This window comes from Chlorocebus sabaeus, chromosome 15, assembly GCF_047675955.1.
Source record: "Chlorocebus sabaeus isolate Y175 chromosome 15, mChlSab1.0.hap1, whole genome shotgun sequence".
In the NCBI taxonomy this organism is placed as follows: Eukaryota; Metazoa; Chordata; class Mammalia; order Primates; family Cercopithecidae; genus Chlorocebus; species Chlorocebus sabaeus.
Window position 1 is genome coordinate 20,676,963 of NC_132918.1, and position 14,593 is coordinate 20,691,555.

The 14,593-nt window shown below is 36.2% G+C and overlaps 1 protein-coding gene across 15 annotated transcripts in view; it reads left to right on the forward strand.

Annotated features, from left to right (window-relative positions):
* MECOM (MDS1 and EVI1 complex locus) overlaps window positions 1-14,593 on the forward strand; it is a 608,842-nt gene that overhangs the window by 564,872 nt on the left and 29,377 nt on the right. For 6 of the 15 annotated variants that reach the window (XM_007972155.3, XM_007972157.3, XM_037988579.2 and 3 more), the window contains 3 exons: window positions 5,190-5,337; window positions 6,700-6,856; window positions 11,171-12,527. In XM_007972155.3, the coding sequence (XP_007970346.2) occupies window positions 5,190-5,337; window positions 6,700-6,856; window positions 11,171-12,527 (1,662 nt within the window). The remainder of the gene's footprint in view (window positions 1-5,189; window positions 5,338-6,699; window positions 6,857-11,170; window positions 12,528-14,593) is intronic. The other 9 variants (XM_007972156.3, XM_007972158.3, XM_037988580.2 and 6 more) reach the window with 3 other exon arrangements.

The following is a 14,593-nucleotide window of genomic DNA, read 5'->3' on the forward strand; positions in this document are numbered from 1 at the left end:
ACAGTGAAATTGGAATTAGTTATTTTGATGTCACATGAAAAATAATGTTATATTATTATTAAATAGTGTTATTAAAAACTGAAGGCTTAACTTTATAGTAAATTACGATTTAGAGTAAGTATAAAGAGTGCTGGAACAAATTAAAGTAATCATATGTCAAGAAACAATAAAGCTGCCCCTAGAAACATTCAGATAGTTTTTGAAAGGACTAGATCTGGCATTCACTTAATGACACGTAAATGATCTTTCAATAGAGCAGTAATTCATAGATTTAATTTCAACAATTTATCTAAATTGCATATATATAAAAGAATAAGAGAAGCTTGTTTGATTTCCCAAAGTGTTGAATTTCCTAAAAGGTAAAAGAGAAACACAATTATGTAAATGAGGTAATTCTTTAACGCTTATTTTTAATACAATGAAAATCATATTTCAGTGACATATTAACTTGTTATAGCCTTTTAAATTTTATTCTATAACTTTTTAAAATTGCTGATAACAACACTAGAACCTACCTTTTGAAAAGTATATACTAATTGTACTACAGAATGGTCTTTAAGATCAGAACAGTTTAGAACAGTTAATGGATCTTTTTGTTTGTTTCTACCTGATGATTTTTGCCTTGGTCCACAAATAATTTTAATAATTGTATTCATTTACTTTGCTTTTAAATCTGGAAATTATCCTTGAAACCTGTAATCAGAATTTTAAATGCACATCACATTATATTTAAATGGGAATGGTAGTATATCAAATGGCCTTACTCAAGAATGGGAATTACTCAGACTTTGTCTTTGACATTTCACCTTCAGTTTACCCTTTTGATTCCTTTCCTTCTTTCCTGAATCCTTTTATTCCTCTCATTTTCACCTCACGTGTTGCCCTACATCCTCTTCTCTTGGTTACACCTCTTTTAGGAAAGGATTTCATCTAGTAGTTGTTCACTTTAAGGCATAAATGACTAAAAGGCATTAAGCATAATCCTTTCTGTTGAGAAGATTGAATAGAAAGAATAAATATCTAGCTTGGAAAATTTAGGACTAATTTAGTTATTAGAGAGTAAACATTTTATGGAATAAGAGGGCTTTCCCAGAACCTTTTAAACTCACTTCTGCCACTTCATATAAATCTTCATAGAGAATAAATCAATTATATATGTTTAGCAAAGTGTGGATTTGTAATAAAAAAAAAAAGCATGTCCCCTTAATATAATTGTGTCCAAATTTAAAAAAAAATGAAGCTGATAAACACAAATGAGTAGGAAAATATTTATTCTGTAAAGTAATATCTCTGGTGTCAGAAATAAAGTTGATTTCCTTCAGTTGTATTGTAAAAAATAATGAATGGCATTATAAAGCAAAAATTGACAAACTAAACACTAAAATGTATTTCTTACTTCCTACTAAGAGTATACAGCAATACTTCTTGGGTGGAGAAAGCCTCTTAATCTGCCTTGCTGTAAGATTAAGCCTGAGTCAACTCTATATAATGCTGAAACCAACTGTTAGTTTAGTTAATTCAGTCAAACATTTAGTAGAAAACAATAAGGAAATCTAATTATCTAGCATTGTGTGAATTCTCAACATTTATATTTTGGCAGCCCAGCCATATGGATAAAGCACGTCACTATGCAATTGGATACTAATCATCCAACTGGTATTTTTGGTTATAAATTATATAATCTAGCCACATTCAGAACCTTTATTTTCTGAATATTTTTTACTTTGTTGAATGCTGTGTTGTCACTTTATACTTTAAATGATGAAAATTACTTTCTGGTCATGATCTATTCTTCTCCTGTCTATCCTTTATGTAAAATCTTGAGAAAAGAATGCAAACAAAAAAATAGGAGCAAGAAAGAAACAAAGGATGATGTGCAAAAGATGAAAAGAGCTGGAAAGAACTCAAAAGGCTGATCAAGGCTCTATAGATTGGGATAAAATTCCATGAAAAGTAGAGAAGTCTCACTGACTGACTGGATTGCTTCTATGTTTATGAAAGCAATGCACATTTACTTTTGTGAAAGTGACTTGCTTTTTTTTGTGCTTTTTATTACTGATTAGCTGGAAGCTAATAATACTATGGGACAACATGGAGTTTCTGCTCGATTAGGAGAAGCAAAGAAGGGAAAATTCCTTTTGCTTTGTTATCTTTTTACCCCTACATGCCATATACTTATAATATACTCTTAAAATTAAGCCATATCCTTGGAATTAGGGGGAGGAATAAAACTCAACATATAGGCCAATCTTTTGCCACTAGATTTCAGGGTTTATGATTTGATATATAGTGTAGTGGCATATATATCATACAATGGCTTGCCTTTATGGGTTGCTGGGGACGGACAGTGAGAACTGCAATCTGTACAGTGATTTTGGAGGATGTCCCTGACTCATTTCAATGTTAACGACAGTTGTTGGTATCTCTTTTATTAACATTCCACTCTGTAACAAACAGAGGATTACATATTGTAGATAAAGGTAGGGGCTTTCTTATGACTCCACATACCTGTACTCTCCTAGTACCTTTTGTTCACAGAGATATCACCATCCGTGCTCAGAATAGCATTTCCAACTCAATTGATTCATGGGGCAGGAAAAATGAGTTCTTGTGCCAGTATGAATAGAGTGTGGGGAGGAAGCTGAGAAAGAGAAAATGTGTAGGAAATGCATTTCTAATTTACCAAGATATGAGAATGGGCACCATTTTCTTACATATACTCCCACTCACACAGTCTGTATGACCACTGGATAATTTATTCTAGGTGTGCAAAGGTCTTAATTGGTACTGATAGTTATAGTATTCATCCCACAAAGAAATAAAAGAAAATAAAAGAATGCTTTCCTGGTTGGTACTTTTTCTTTTCTAAATAACTTTTTTATTGTGGAGCACTTAAAATATACACAAAACTAGAGAGGGGATAGTATTTTTTAAATCCCATATGTTAAGCTTTAATAATTATCACATGAAGTCAATCTTGTCACTATACCTGCTTTAAATTATTTGAAACAAATCCTGGACATTATATCGTCTTATTCAAAAATAGTTTAGTATGTATCTATAGAAAGTAAGGACTCCTTAAAAACATAAGTTCAATACCACATTAAAAATAATTTCTTGCCAGTCGCGGTGGCTCACGCCTGTAATCCCGGTACTTTGGGAGGCCGAGGCGGGCGAATCACAAGGTCAGGAGATCGAGACCACGGTGAAACCTCGTCTCTACTAAAAATACAGAAAAAAAAAAAAAAAAAAAAATTAGCCGGGCGCGGTGGCAGGCGCCTGTAGTCCCAGCTACTCAGGAGGCTGAGGCAGGAGAATGGCGTGATCCCGGGAGGCGGAGCTTGCAGTGAGCGGAGATCGTACTACTGCACTCTGGCCTGGAGAACAGAGCGAGACTCCGTCTCAAAAAAAAAAAAAAAAAAATTCTTAATATTAACAAATATTCAGTAAGAGCACAAATTTCATCAGTTAGAAAGCTTAGTGTTTTGTTTGAACAAAGATCAAAATAATAGCAATTGATTGGCAAGTCTGTTATGACTATTTGAATCTAAAGGTTCCCTCAGAGGGCAGTCTCTCTCTCTGTGTCTCTGTCTCTGTCTCTGTTTGTCTCTCTCTCCACCCCCTTCTTTCTCTTATTACAATTTATTTATAGAAAATTATAGAAGAAACCAAGTTGTTTTATTGTAGTGCTTCCTCCAGTCTGGATTCTGCTGTTTGTATCATTGTGGTATTAACATCTTTCTCCATCCCCTCTAATTTCCTGTAGACTTGTAGTTATATCCCAAGCCTTCGTTGGGATTTACGCTCAGTGTTTCAGCAAGAAGATTTCATTGATGGTGTCATTTATTTCTACCCGAAGTCACATAATGGATTGCCGGATTCATTAATTCTTTAGGAGCCTCAAAACGAATGTATTCTAACTCTATCATTGTCTCATCATTTATTATCTGGATTAATTTTGCATAGAGAACCTTCCCTTCATAGCCTATTTGTTTACCCCGAAGTGCAGTTCACATAGGAAAAGCAGATATGTGCACAAATATTTTCCGTTTATTTACCAGTTTTAAGAATAACGATTTGACTTTCCTGCATCTTCCTGGGGTGACTAGTGAGGTTCTGTTTGTGTTTTGAATATCATTATTGATAAAAGAGTTGCCGTTCTTATTGATGCTTCACTTGCTCCACCTTTGGTCAGTGGGCATCTCTTCAAGTTGGAACCCTAATTTTTTGGACATTATCTATAAATTTCTTGCCTTTTGTCATAACAAGATGTTCAGGGGCCATCTTGTGAATTTCATACTTCGGATTTGAAATAGGCAATTTTACCATGGAGCTCTGGTTGTTTTATTTGAGGGTAGTATCCCAGTGTGTTATGTGTGTATGTATTTAATTAATAAAGGTGTTGCAGACATCTTCTATCACAGTAATCCATTATCTATAATATTTGCTTTTCATTATATTCATGCAGATTTCATATACAAATTTTAGAAAATGGAGGCAAACATTTGAGAAGATAAAACATTTTAAACTTTAAAACAGAGAAACTATGCTTGTGAGAAACTTCTAATCATGTTTTTCTTTTAGGGGGCTTAAATGCTGCACCAACTTAAAATATTACACTCTTTTTTCCCCCAGTTCTTAGGTTTTGTATGTTATGTGTGTATACATAGATATATATGTGTGTGTATACACATACACACACACACACACATCCATGCATCAATCCATCCATCCATCCGTCCATCCTAGGTTCACTAGAGATTATATACATTAGACAGAATACTTGCCTATGTATTATTAAGCACTTTCTGTTTGAGTGTTTATGTTTCAATTAAGTGAGTATTAGCAATACGTGTTGCTGTTAGAATTGTGTAGTGAATCCAAAACTGGACAAATAGCTTGTTGTTTATCATGCTCTTAAATCGGCAGATAATCCCTGCCAGCTGTATCAGATTTATTTTCTAACAACAAGAGCACATCTTCATATTGGTGACACAGTCCAGGAGACACAGTCCGGGAAACATAAAATGCACTTTCGTCTGTCACAAGCCTGTTTCTGCTCTTTCCTCCTTCTCAGTTCAACTCCTTTTCCTTCTTATTTCTTTAATTGTCAGTTGGATTAGCAATCAAATGATGTTCTGTTTATGAATGCCTCCTTTGTCTTTTAAAATCTGTTGTTCTCTTAACAGCCTGGAGAAACACATGCTGTCACATACTGAAGAGAGGGAATACAAGTGTGATCAGTGTCCCAAGGCATTTAACTGGAAGTCCAATTTAATTCGCCACCAGATGTCACATGACAGTGGAAAGCACTATGAATGTGAAAACTGTGCCAAGGTACAGTGAATTTGTAGGCTACTTGGCCTCTCTCTGTCGTCCTGCTCTCTCTTAATCCATCACTTGCTACGATATATAAAAACAAGCCTTCAGAGGGGAAACTATAAATATCTTGAGAAAAGTACACTGAGTGTTGTATGCGAAAAGGCATTAGTAGAGTGTATAAAAACACTTAGTGGGTATCCTTTTATTTTTGTAAGGGAGGAAGTGAGGCTTAATGGTGAGCTCCAGAACTAGGTGTCAGACATCCTTGGTAAATTCCTGGTTCCGCTACTGATTTGCCAGCGTGGAGTTGTTTTATGGCCTTGTGGAGAATGAAAATTTTATCCAATTCATGTTACTGATTGCTTTTAATAGCAATTTGTGAGGAAGTCACATAAAATTTCTGAATGCCTATTCAGAAAGAATGGGTGACTCTTACATTTGCAGATTTTTCCAACCAAGGGCTCACCGTAAATTATGACTTGGTTCTAATTAAAATGTGTAGAGCCTCTGTCAGTGCTGAACAACATAAGGATGATATGGAAGTACTCAACTTAGACCATAACTGTGAACTATGGTAAAAGTAATTCACTTCTTTTAATTTCATGTTTCTTAATTAACTCAAAGATGTCCTGGTGTCATTAAAGTTGCTTTCTATTTCCAAAACACATTTCCTAGCATTTTAATAGCTTTTTTTTATGCCAATGGAAATTTCTGTACCCCACCAGGTTACTGGGTAATCATTCTCCTGTGATTACCCTGTTCTGTGCACATTAAAATTTCGTATGTTTTTTCCTCATAAAAAATTAAAGACATTTGAAATTTCTTTAGGGATGTTTTGCTCTCAGATGTGTTGAGTGGCTTTTTTATTTTTGTTTTTAGTACAATGTCTAAAGGAATGGTTTTAGCTTGCTGGTAAGTCACTGAAAGAGTGTTAGAATTTAACACCTTAGGGAAACTCTTTAAATAGATTTAAGGTATGTTAGTCAAAATCCTCCAAATTTTTGTACACAATGTGTCTTTACTTAAAGGGTGAAAAAAGCACACAAGTTTTAATAATGGCATAACCAGCATTTTATTACTTAACTCAAGTCACTCTAAGTGGTATCAAAAAGGGTCTTGAATAAGGCCTAATGGTGCCATTCATTATTTGCTCAACTCATACCTGTGGATACACCATGCTAAGGATATAGAGCAGAATAATTTACAGTTCCTACCCTAGAGGAGAGTACATTTTGGAAATTGGAGGAGAGTACACTTTTGGTCTTTGGGGTAAAGAAAAACAAAACAAATAAGCAAAGTTTCTTCTTGAGTCATCCCGGGTCTTCTTTATTGTCCCCTTGAGTTAAGTTTCTTGATTAATCAGTACTCATTTCCTAGCAGGTTTTCACGGACCCTAGCAACCTTCAGCGGCACATTCGCTCTCAGCATGTCGGTGCCCGGGCCCATGCATGCCCGGAGTGTGGCAAAACGTTTGCCACTTCGTCGGGCCTCAAACAACACAAGCACATCCACAGCAGTGTGAAGCCCTTTATCTGTAAGTTTTCAACACTCCAGCCCTCCTTCCCACATCTGTCTCTCCTCCAAAAGGCACTGTGACCAGGAGAGTGACTGCACATGGCCTTTAGAGGGTCACTGTGTTAGCTATTCATGGTCCAATACAGTAGGGCTATTTATGATTACAAGTAAATCTTTTATAATCAGATCCATGGTATTTTGTCCTTGATTCCTGGGGTGTTTTCTTTTAGAAGAAATCAATAACAGGTAGAGGAAAGAAAAGTCATTAGATAATCAAAGGGAAATCTCTCAGGTTGTAGGATTTAATCAGGACAATCAGATTTGTCTCATATCGTAAATGTTCATGGCTTTGTAAAGCAGCAAATAGCAGACATCACTAAATAAGATGAAGTGATTAAAAACCTGTTCTGGAACAGAAAGAGCTGGAAGAACCCCACCTGGGAAGTGGGCTTACGGCTCTGTGTGCATGTATGTGAGTATATGTGTGTGGAGAGAGCAAGGGGGATGAATTGCTTTTTAATCTACCCATTGTTGCCGATCACAGGCTGTCGGACCTGTAGTTCTCTGTTACTTGAAGAAAAGCAGAACATTTTCACTTAGATGCTGGACATGCTGTTTCTCCTACCCACTGCACCAAAGCAAGTTTATAGGCAATGTGCTTTTAGGGGACATCTGATCTGACCACCTACTTAGAACATCCCTGTACAGAGCACTGTAGTAACATCTTTCAGATACAATAAAACTCAGCTCTCATTTGCTTTTTCTTCTGTCCACCCACTCGTATTCTCTGTATTGTGCTCAAATATTTTTTAAGTAAAATTAGTTGTTCTTAGTCTACCTGGGCAAAAATTCTGGGCTGCTTTGATTCCATGGCTTGACTGGACATATAAATACAATGACTTATTGAGTTGTGCTACAAACTTCAAGACTGATTTTGGACCCAGATACACATAGAATTGGTAGAAGCATACTCAGCACTTGGCAAGACCTCTGACTTTGGTTTGTAATAGGTATATGAGACACTACTACAGGACCTGATGGAAAAAACTAATTTTCAGTGCCAACATGGAGATGCCAGAGACTAACTCTGCTTTGCCTTGACACAGCCTTCTTTTGTGTGTCCAAGCACCAAAAGAGCTTTTCTTTCCTTTTCCAGCTTACACTAGAGTCCTGTTTTGCTCATATGTTCTTCTGTTCCCCGGGTGAAGAGGACTAGCAGATAAACAAAAGGGTGCTCTCGTCTCCCTTGGGGAAGCTCTGTTGAAGGTCACAGGAAATAAAGCATTCAATAGAAATTTTAGACTTCTTGTCTCAAAAAGGCATTCCTGACTCTTAAGTCTTAATGCCCTGAAAATGTACTTGGAAGTACTACAGGCATACGATATTAAATAGTTCATTTATTTCTGATTCCTCAGAAATAAATTTTGGTAAGTTTTATTATGTTTTGATGTGAAAAAAACTAGAATAAACCACAAAGAATTCTGATCACTCATTTAATGCTTTCTCTATTATTTAAAATAAAAGTCAGAAAATATAGACTTCTACTCTCGAAGATTCTGGGATCTGGAATTTTAATTGTGTTGAAGACAAGTGTTTCACTTTAAAGTGTCACAGGGTGTCCCTTTCCAATCAGATTGCATAAAGTATTTCCCTTGAATGATTTTCGGTAATTATTGGTAAATTTAAATAGCAGATGGCATTTTGTAAAATTTAAAATCTTACAGAGAACCATGGAGTAATTATGAATAATAGCCATGTAATTTCAGAACAAAAGAGTTTAAAGATCAGGAAATGGTGCGGAGACTTGAGTGAAGGAGGTTCACCTAGGGCTGATATCTGTTTCTCACCAGAAGGCCACACACCACGATTTACCCCCACTGGTGTGTTTATGGCAACTGTCTCTTATTACAGTGTGCCCAAAGTTACCAGTGCTAAGGTAATTACTCACTGCCTTTACAGAAACCTCCAGCTTTCCCAAATAGAAACCACATGCTCTAATAGGCTGAATATATTCAAAATGCCTCTTAATTTGTTTAATAAGTAGAAAAATGCATTGTTAACTGCTGGCTAATTCCTTATTACTGAGAAAATTACAGTAGAGTACAGACTTCAACATCAATTGAACCAGTTTACCTGGAGGCCTGGTAGTTTGTAGTGTGCCAGGCCCGTCCTTCAAGTGCTGAAAACAAAGCCTCTGCCTAAGAAAACATCCCAGATTCAATGTTCTTGAGCCCAGACACAGACACCACTCAGCCATGTAACAAAGGGTGCCACCAGAAAAGTCAGCTGAACTTCTGTTACTCCAATAGAGAGAAGCTCTTGATTTTTTTTAAAGCCATCTGATTGTAAGAAAGAAGTGTAGAGAGCAACATTTCCTTGCCAATAAATGACAAGCCTTTGAAAAACCTATGTCTTGGTTGAATACTCATCAAGACATTTTTTCAATGCCTTTTAAGAGGTGTTGCTTTCGTACTTTTTATAATTCCAATGATAAAATGTTGTTATTGCTTGTAGCTGAATTATTCTAATATATCTAGTGCATGTCTGATGTTTCTACCTTCTCCGTGATATGATTTTAATTAGTGTATCAAACAAGTTAGATGTCTATTTATGGTGTGTGGTTAAATCGTATATACTTTTAAAGCCGACTCTGGTCAATATATTCTGGTAAAATAATTTGAAAAGATGTCACCCACATCTTCTATTCCCATTAAAATGCATGTTATAGCCTCTATAATGTGATTCATCCCACAATTGAAGGCACCTTTAATATTATCAAACGCATTGATATGTGCAACAATACAGTTTAACATTTAGTAGTAAAAGAAAGAGATATACCCTCACTTAGTACTTCTTGTTTGGATGTATGTGGGATAATCCAAGTTCTGGGTGAGTTTTGCTTGACTGAAAGTTTATAAAATCTCCTTGGCATGGGTTTTTTTTTTTGTTTTTTTGTTTTAATTATTATTGCTTTGACTTAGAAGCACAACCATTCTGCACTTAAAGGCAGCCATTGTATGAAAGCAGTAAGTGTTGCATTTTGTCTTCAATTTAATTTCTTAAAATAAATTTGTTTCGACAATTACCAACAAGGTACATCTTGTTTCTGCATGTATTGAACATGCACAGAAATGTTAAAGTAAGCTCACACATAACGTGGCTCAATCCCATAAAGTAAAATAAAAAAATATGATGCTCGGGGTACTGATACTGTAATCCTGCTGGACCATGAAGTGAGTGAGGAATTTTACCTGGTAAAGGAGTTATTAAGGTTTGCAAAGTTTGGTCTTAACATACACTTGGCTATAGTATATGGCACATGTGTGAGGAGGGAGATTCTACTTTACTGGCAAATTCTTAGTGAAGAGACATATTTCACAGCTGCACCCAGTGCTGTGCCCTTCTTTCTGGATTAGAGCTTTCACAGTGCTCTCCCCTACTGACCATAGCTGGCTATCACACACTGGAGTCAAACGTGAGATAACCAGTGTAGATATGACAACAAGTGGACATGTTTCCCAAGGACGGGGGTTTCATAAATGCAGGAAGGTTAGCGCAACCACTGGTGTGAGGGGAAGTCAGAGGACGTGATCATAGTTCATGGGAACCAGCAATGCAGGATGGGCTACATTCAATTTAGTTTCCTTTGCAGGCTTAAAATAGAGCCATTGTAAATTATGTCAGTCTTTCTCAAATCATGAAAATGATTGTTAAAAAAAGTCTCAGAATACACAATGTGCATTGTTGTGTGGCTTTGATGTGTGAATGATGAGAGCATATGATATAATACCAATTAAATCATAGCAGGGCAGTCACAGGCTTTTTCCCCAAGGGGAAAGGCAATAAAGGTGAAGTTTCTGGTTAAGGATGTTTTATTTTGTTTTGGTGCCTACAAAATAGAATTTTTAAGTACTCTAAAATTTGAACGGGGTTCTTGTTATGTTTCAGACGTAATACATTTTAAGACTTTAATTTTCAACATTATATTAGTATAATAATTGTGTGGAGAATCAATGCATGATGGAATTTAACTTTCCATAAATATTTAAATACACAAATATTATGCAAAATATTGCACAATGGGGGTGACAAAATATATATACCTATATATATATGAAATATTTGTGCTGCCTCAAGACATTTGTCAGGTTGGTTGCCTTGCTTTGGAATCTAGTGAAATGGGGTTTTCTGTGTTTGGAGCACCCAGATTGGTGCCTCCAATGTCTTTTACTAGCTTCCTCATTGAAATTTTGAGTAAACCAATTGTGATATTTGCTAAATTCAGAAGCAATTGACATAAAGCCTGAGATTGTTTTTTGTTGTTTGCACACAGGTGAGGTCTGCCATAAATCCTATACTCAGTTTTCAAACCTTTGCCGTCATAAGCGCATGCATGCTGATTGCAGAACCCAAATCAAGTGCAAAGACTGTGGACAAATGTTCAGCACTACGTCTTCCTTAAATAAACACAGGAGGTTTTGTGAGGGCAAGAACCATTTTGCGGCAGGTGGATTTTTTGGCCAAGGCATTTCACTTCCTGGAACCCCAGCTATGGATAAAACGTCCATGGTTAATATGAGTCATGCCAACCCGGGCCTTGCTGACTATTTTGGCGCCAATAGGCATCCTGCTGGTCTTACCTTTCCAACAGCTCCTGGATTTTCTTTTAGCTTCCCTGGTCTGTTTCCTTCCGGCTTGTACCACAGGCCTCCTTTGATACCTGCTAGTTCTCCTGTTAAAGGACTATCAAGTACTGAACAGACAAACAAAAGTCAAAGTCCCCTCATGACACATCCTCAGATACTGCCAGCTACACAGGATATTTTGAAGGCACTATCTAAACACCCATCTGTAGGGGACAATAAGCCAGTGGAGCTCCAGCCCGAGAGGTCCTCTGAAGAGAGGCCCCTTGAGAAAATCAGTGACCAGTCAGAGAGTAGTGACCTTGATGATGTCAGTACACCAAGTGGCAGTGACCTGGAAACAACCTCGGGCTCTGATCTGGAAAGTGACATTGAAAGTGATAAAGAGAAATTTAAAGAAAATGGTAAAATGTTCAAAGACAAAGTAAGCCCTCTTCAGAATCTGGCTTCAATAAATAATAAGAAAGAATACAGCAATCATTCCATTTTCTCACCATCTTTAGAGGAGCAGACTGCGGTGTCAGGAGCTGTGAATGATTCTATAAAGGCTATTGCTTCTATTGCTGAAAAATACTTTGGTTCAACAGGACTGGTGGGGCTGCAAGACAAAAAAGTTGGAGCTTTACCTTACCCTTCCATGTTTCCCCTCCCGTTTTTTCCAGCATTCTCTCAATCAATGTACCCATTTCCTGATAGAGACTTGAGATCGTTACCTTTGAAAATGGAACCCCAATCACCAGGTGAAGTAAAGAAACTGCAGAAGGGCAGCTCTGAGTCCCCCTTTGATCTCACCACTAAACGAAAAGATGAGAAGCCCTTGACTCCAGTCCCCTCCAAGCCTCCAGTGACGCCTGCCACAAGCCAAGACCAGCCCCTGGATCTAAGTATGGGCAGTAGGAGTAGAGCCAGTGGGACAAAGTTGACTGAGCCTCGAAAAAACCACGTGTTTGGGGAAAAAAAAGGAAGCAATGTCGAATCAAGACCTGCTTCAGATGGTTCCTTGCAGCATGCAAGACCCACTCCTTTCTTTATGGACCCTATTTACAGGTAAGCGTGTATGGGAGATGACAAAATATAAACAGATGTATGAAAGGTGTTATTTACACTGTAAAGTGATGGCTTTTTAACACGTCATTTTTACTATTATTATAAAACAGAGTGAAGTTGTTTGATCTAGTGAACTCATTTTTTTATTCTGAAAGTTGGATCATTCTGTTTGAACGTATTTTTAGATGTTTCTGAAGTTGGGGGTTTGGAATAGGACTACAGAATTTTTTTCCCTTGACAATAAATTTATTTTTAAACACTTTATTTGGAGTGGAAAATATGGGAAAATCATATTTAAAGTAAATTGTCAAGTGGCGGAAGAATGAGGATCCTGAAGGATTAATGCAAATATGCGTGGGTACTAAAATGGGTCAGGTTCTTTGGAATACGGGAGGATACATAACAGCAAGAGTCCACTCTTTGTTAACCTACCAACACATCCTTAATAAGGGCTGGTCGTATTGTTTCTAAATAAATCTCTCAGGAGTCCCCAGGTAAATGAAATATTAATCACGGAGTATGTTTTCTACATAATATGAGTAGTTGGCATAAAAAAATGTCTCTGTTTAATAGCTTCATTATCCGGTTTCCTTTGATGTAGCAAAAAAGTCTTGGGGTGAAACATACAAGTGTAATAAAAGATCTTTTTGGCAATATTCAGTAATATTCACTTGACCAAAGTGATTTAGTTTTAAAATACTAGTTTTCTTTAAATGGGTATGAATAATATGTTTGTTACATATTTTGAATATTACAAACATTTTCATATTTACTTTCTCATTCTAATCTTGAACATTGTCAAGAGTTCATGGAACATGTGGATAACTTTTCATTGAACTTATCTAACATTGGAGTATTTTCATATTTTGCCTAATTCTCTTTCGTGAAGAGGAAGCATGCTATTATTTAATTCAACAGTATTTATCAAGTTAATATTACTTAATAGGTACTAGAGCTGCAAGTTCTTCTCACTTAAAACTCTTCTTCTATGTATATTATCTACAATGCATTATTAACAAGGAAACACTGTCAGTGTGGAAAGGACTACCCTCATTTGAATATGATAAAGTATTATCAAAGGACAATACAAAATATCTCAGTCCTGTCAGTACCAATTTTGGTTACTCTTTAAAATTATTATATCTTAATTCCTTTGACAGTCCTGTTACTAGAGAAGGAAAAAAAAGACAAACATGTCTTCCGTATTTTGTGTGTAGATTGTATGTCACACATTTCGGGTCAGGTCATATTTCCAACTCAGTGATGTGTCTCAGTCCTTTGTTAAGATAATTTTTCAGACTTTCCTTTTTATACCCTCTCAATAGCAACTGGCTTCCAATTCTTCCACACATCTCTTGCACTCATCCTCATCACCTACTAGCATTCTTCTTACTCACTGTGATCTCCAACATCTCTCTGGTGCTTGTCTCAATTAAGACCTAGGCCTGTCATTTTGTTAAACTCATGAAAGACCTAGAACCCAGTTTTAGTGGCAGACTTGAGTTGAAATCTCAGCCTTCTCATGTCTGAGACTTTAAACAAATCCATAAAATGGCTATAACATCACCTACTTCAATAAGTGAAATAATATATGCAACACACATATATCACATATATAATATCAATAAGTGGTAGCTATTTTATTCTGCTTTAAGAGTGCATACATCTAAAAGTATTTTTAATTACCAAGTTGGTAAAAGGAATTAATTCAACATAGATATATTATTTCCCTATATGCTTAATACAAAATAGGATGGCAAACATTTCTAAAGCAGAAGGGATATATAGGTAAGTTTTATGTGTCTCTCTCTATCTTCAGAAAGCTCCCCATTCTCTTCTCACCACACCCATCCTATCTGCCTGCCTTCTTTATCAGCAGTGGCATCCAAAGAGCATATATGCTCTCTCTCTGAATATATATTAAATATAATTTACATAAAATATTTATATATTAATATATTATGCTATACATTTAAATATAAATATATATTGAGAGAGAGAGAGAACCTCAAAGAGTGGCTAGCAGTGTATATGCTTGGAAATGCCCTTACTATTATTGACAAATA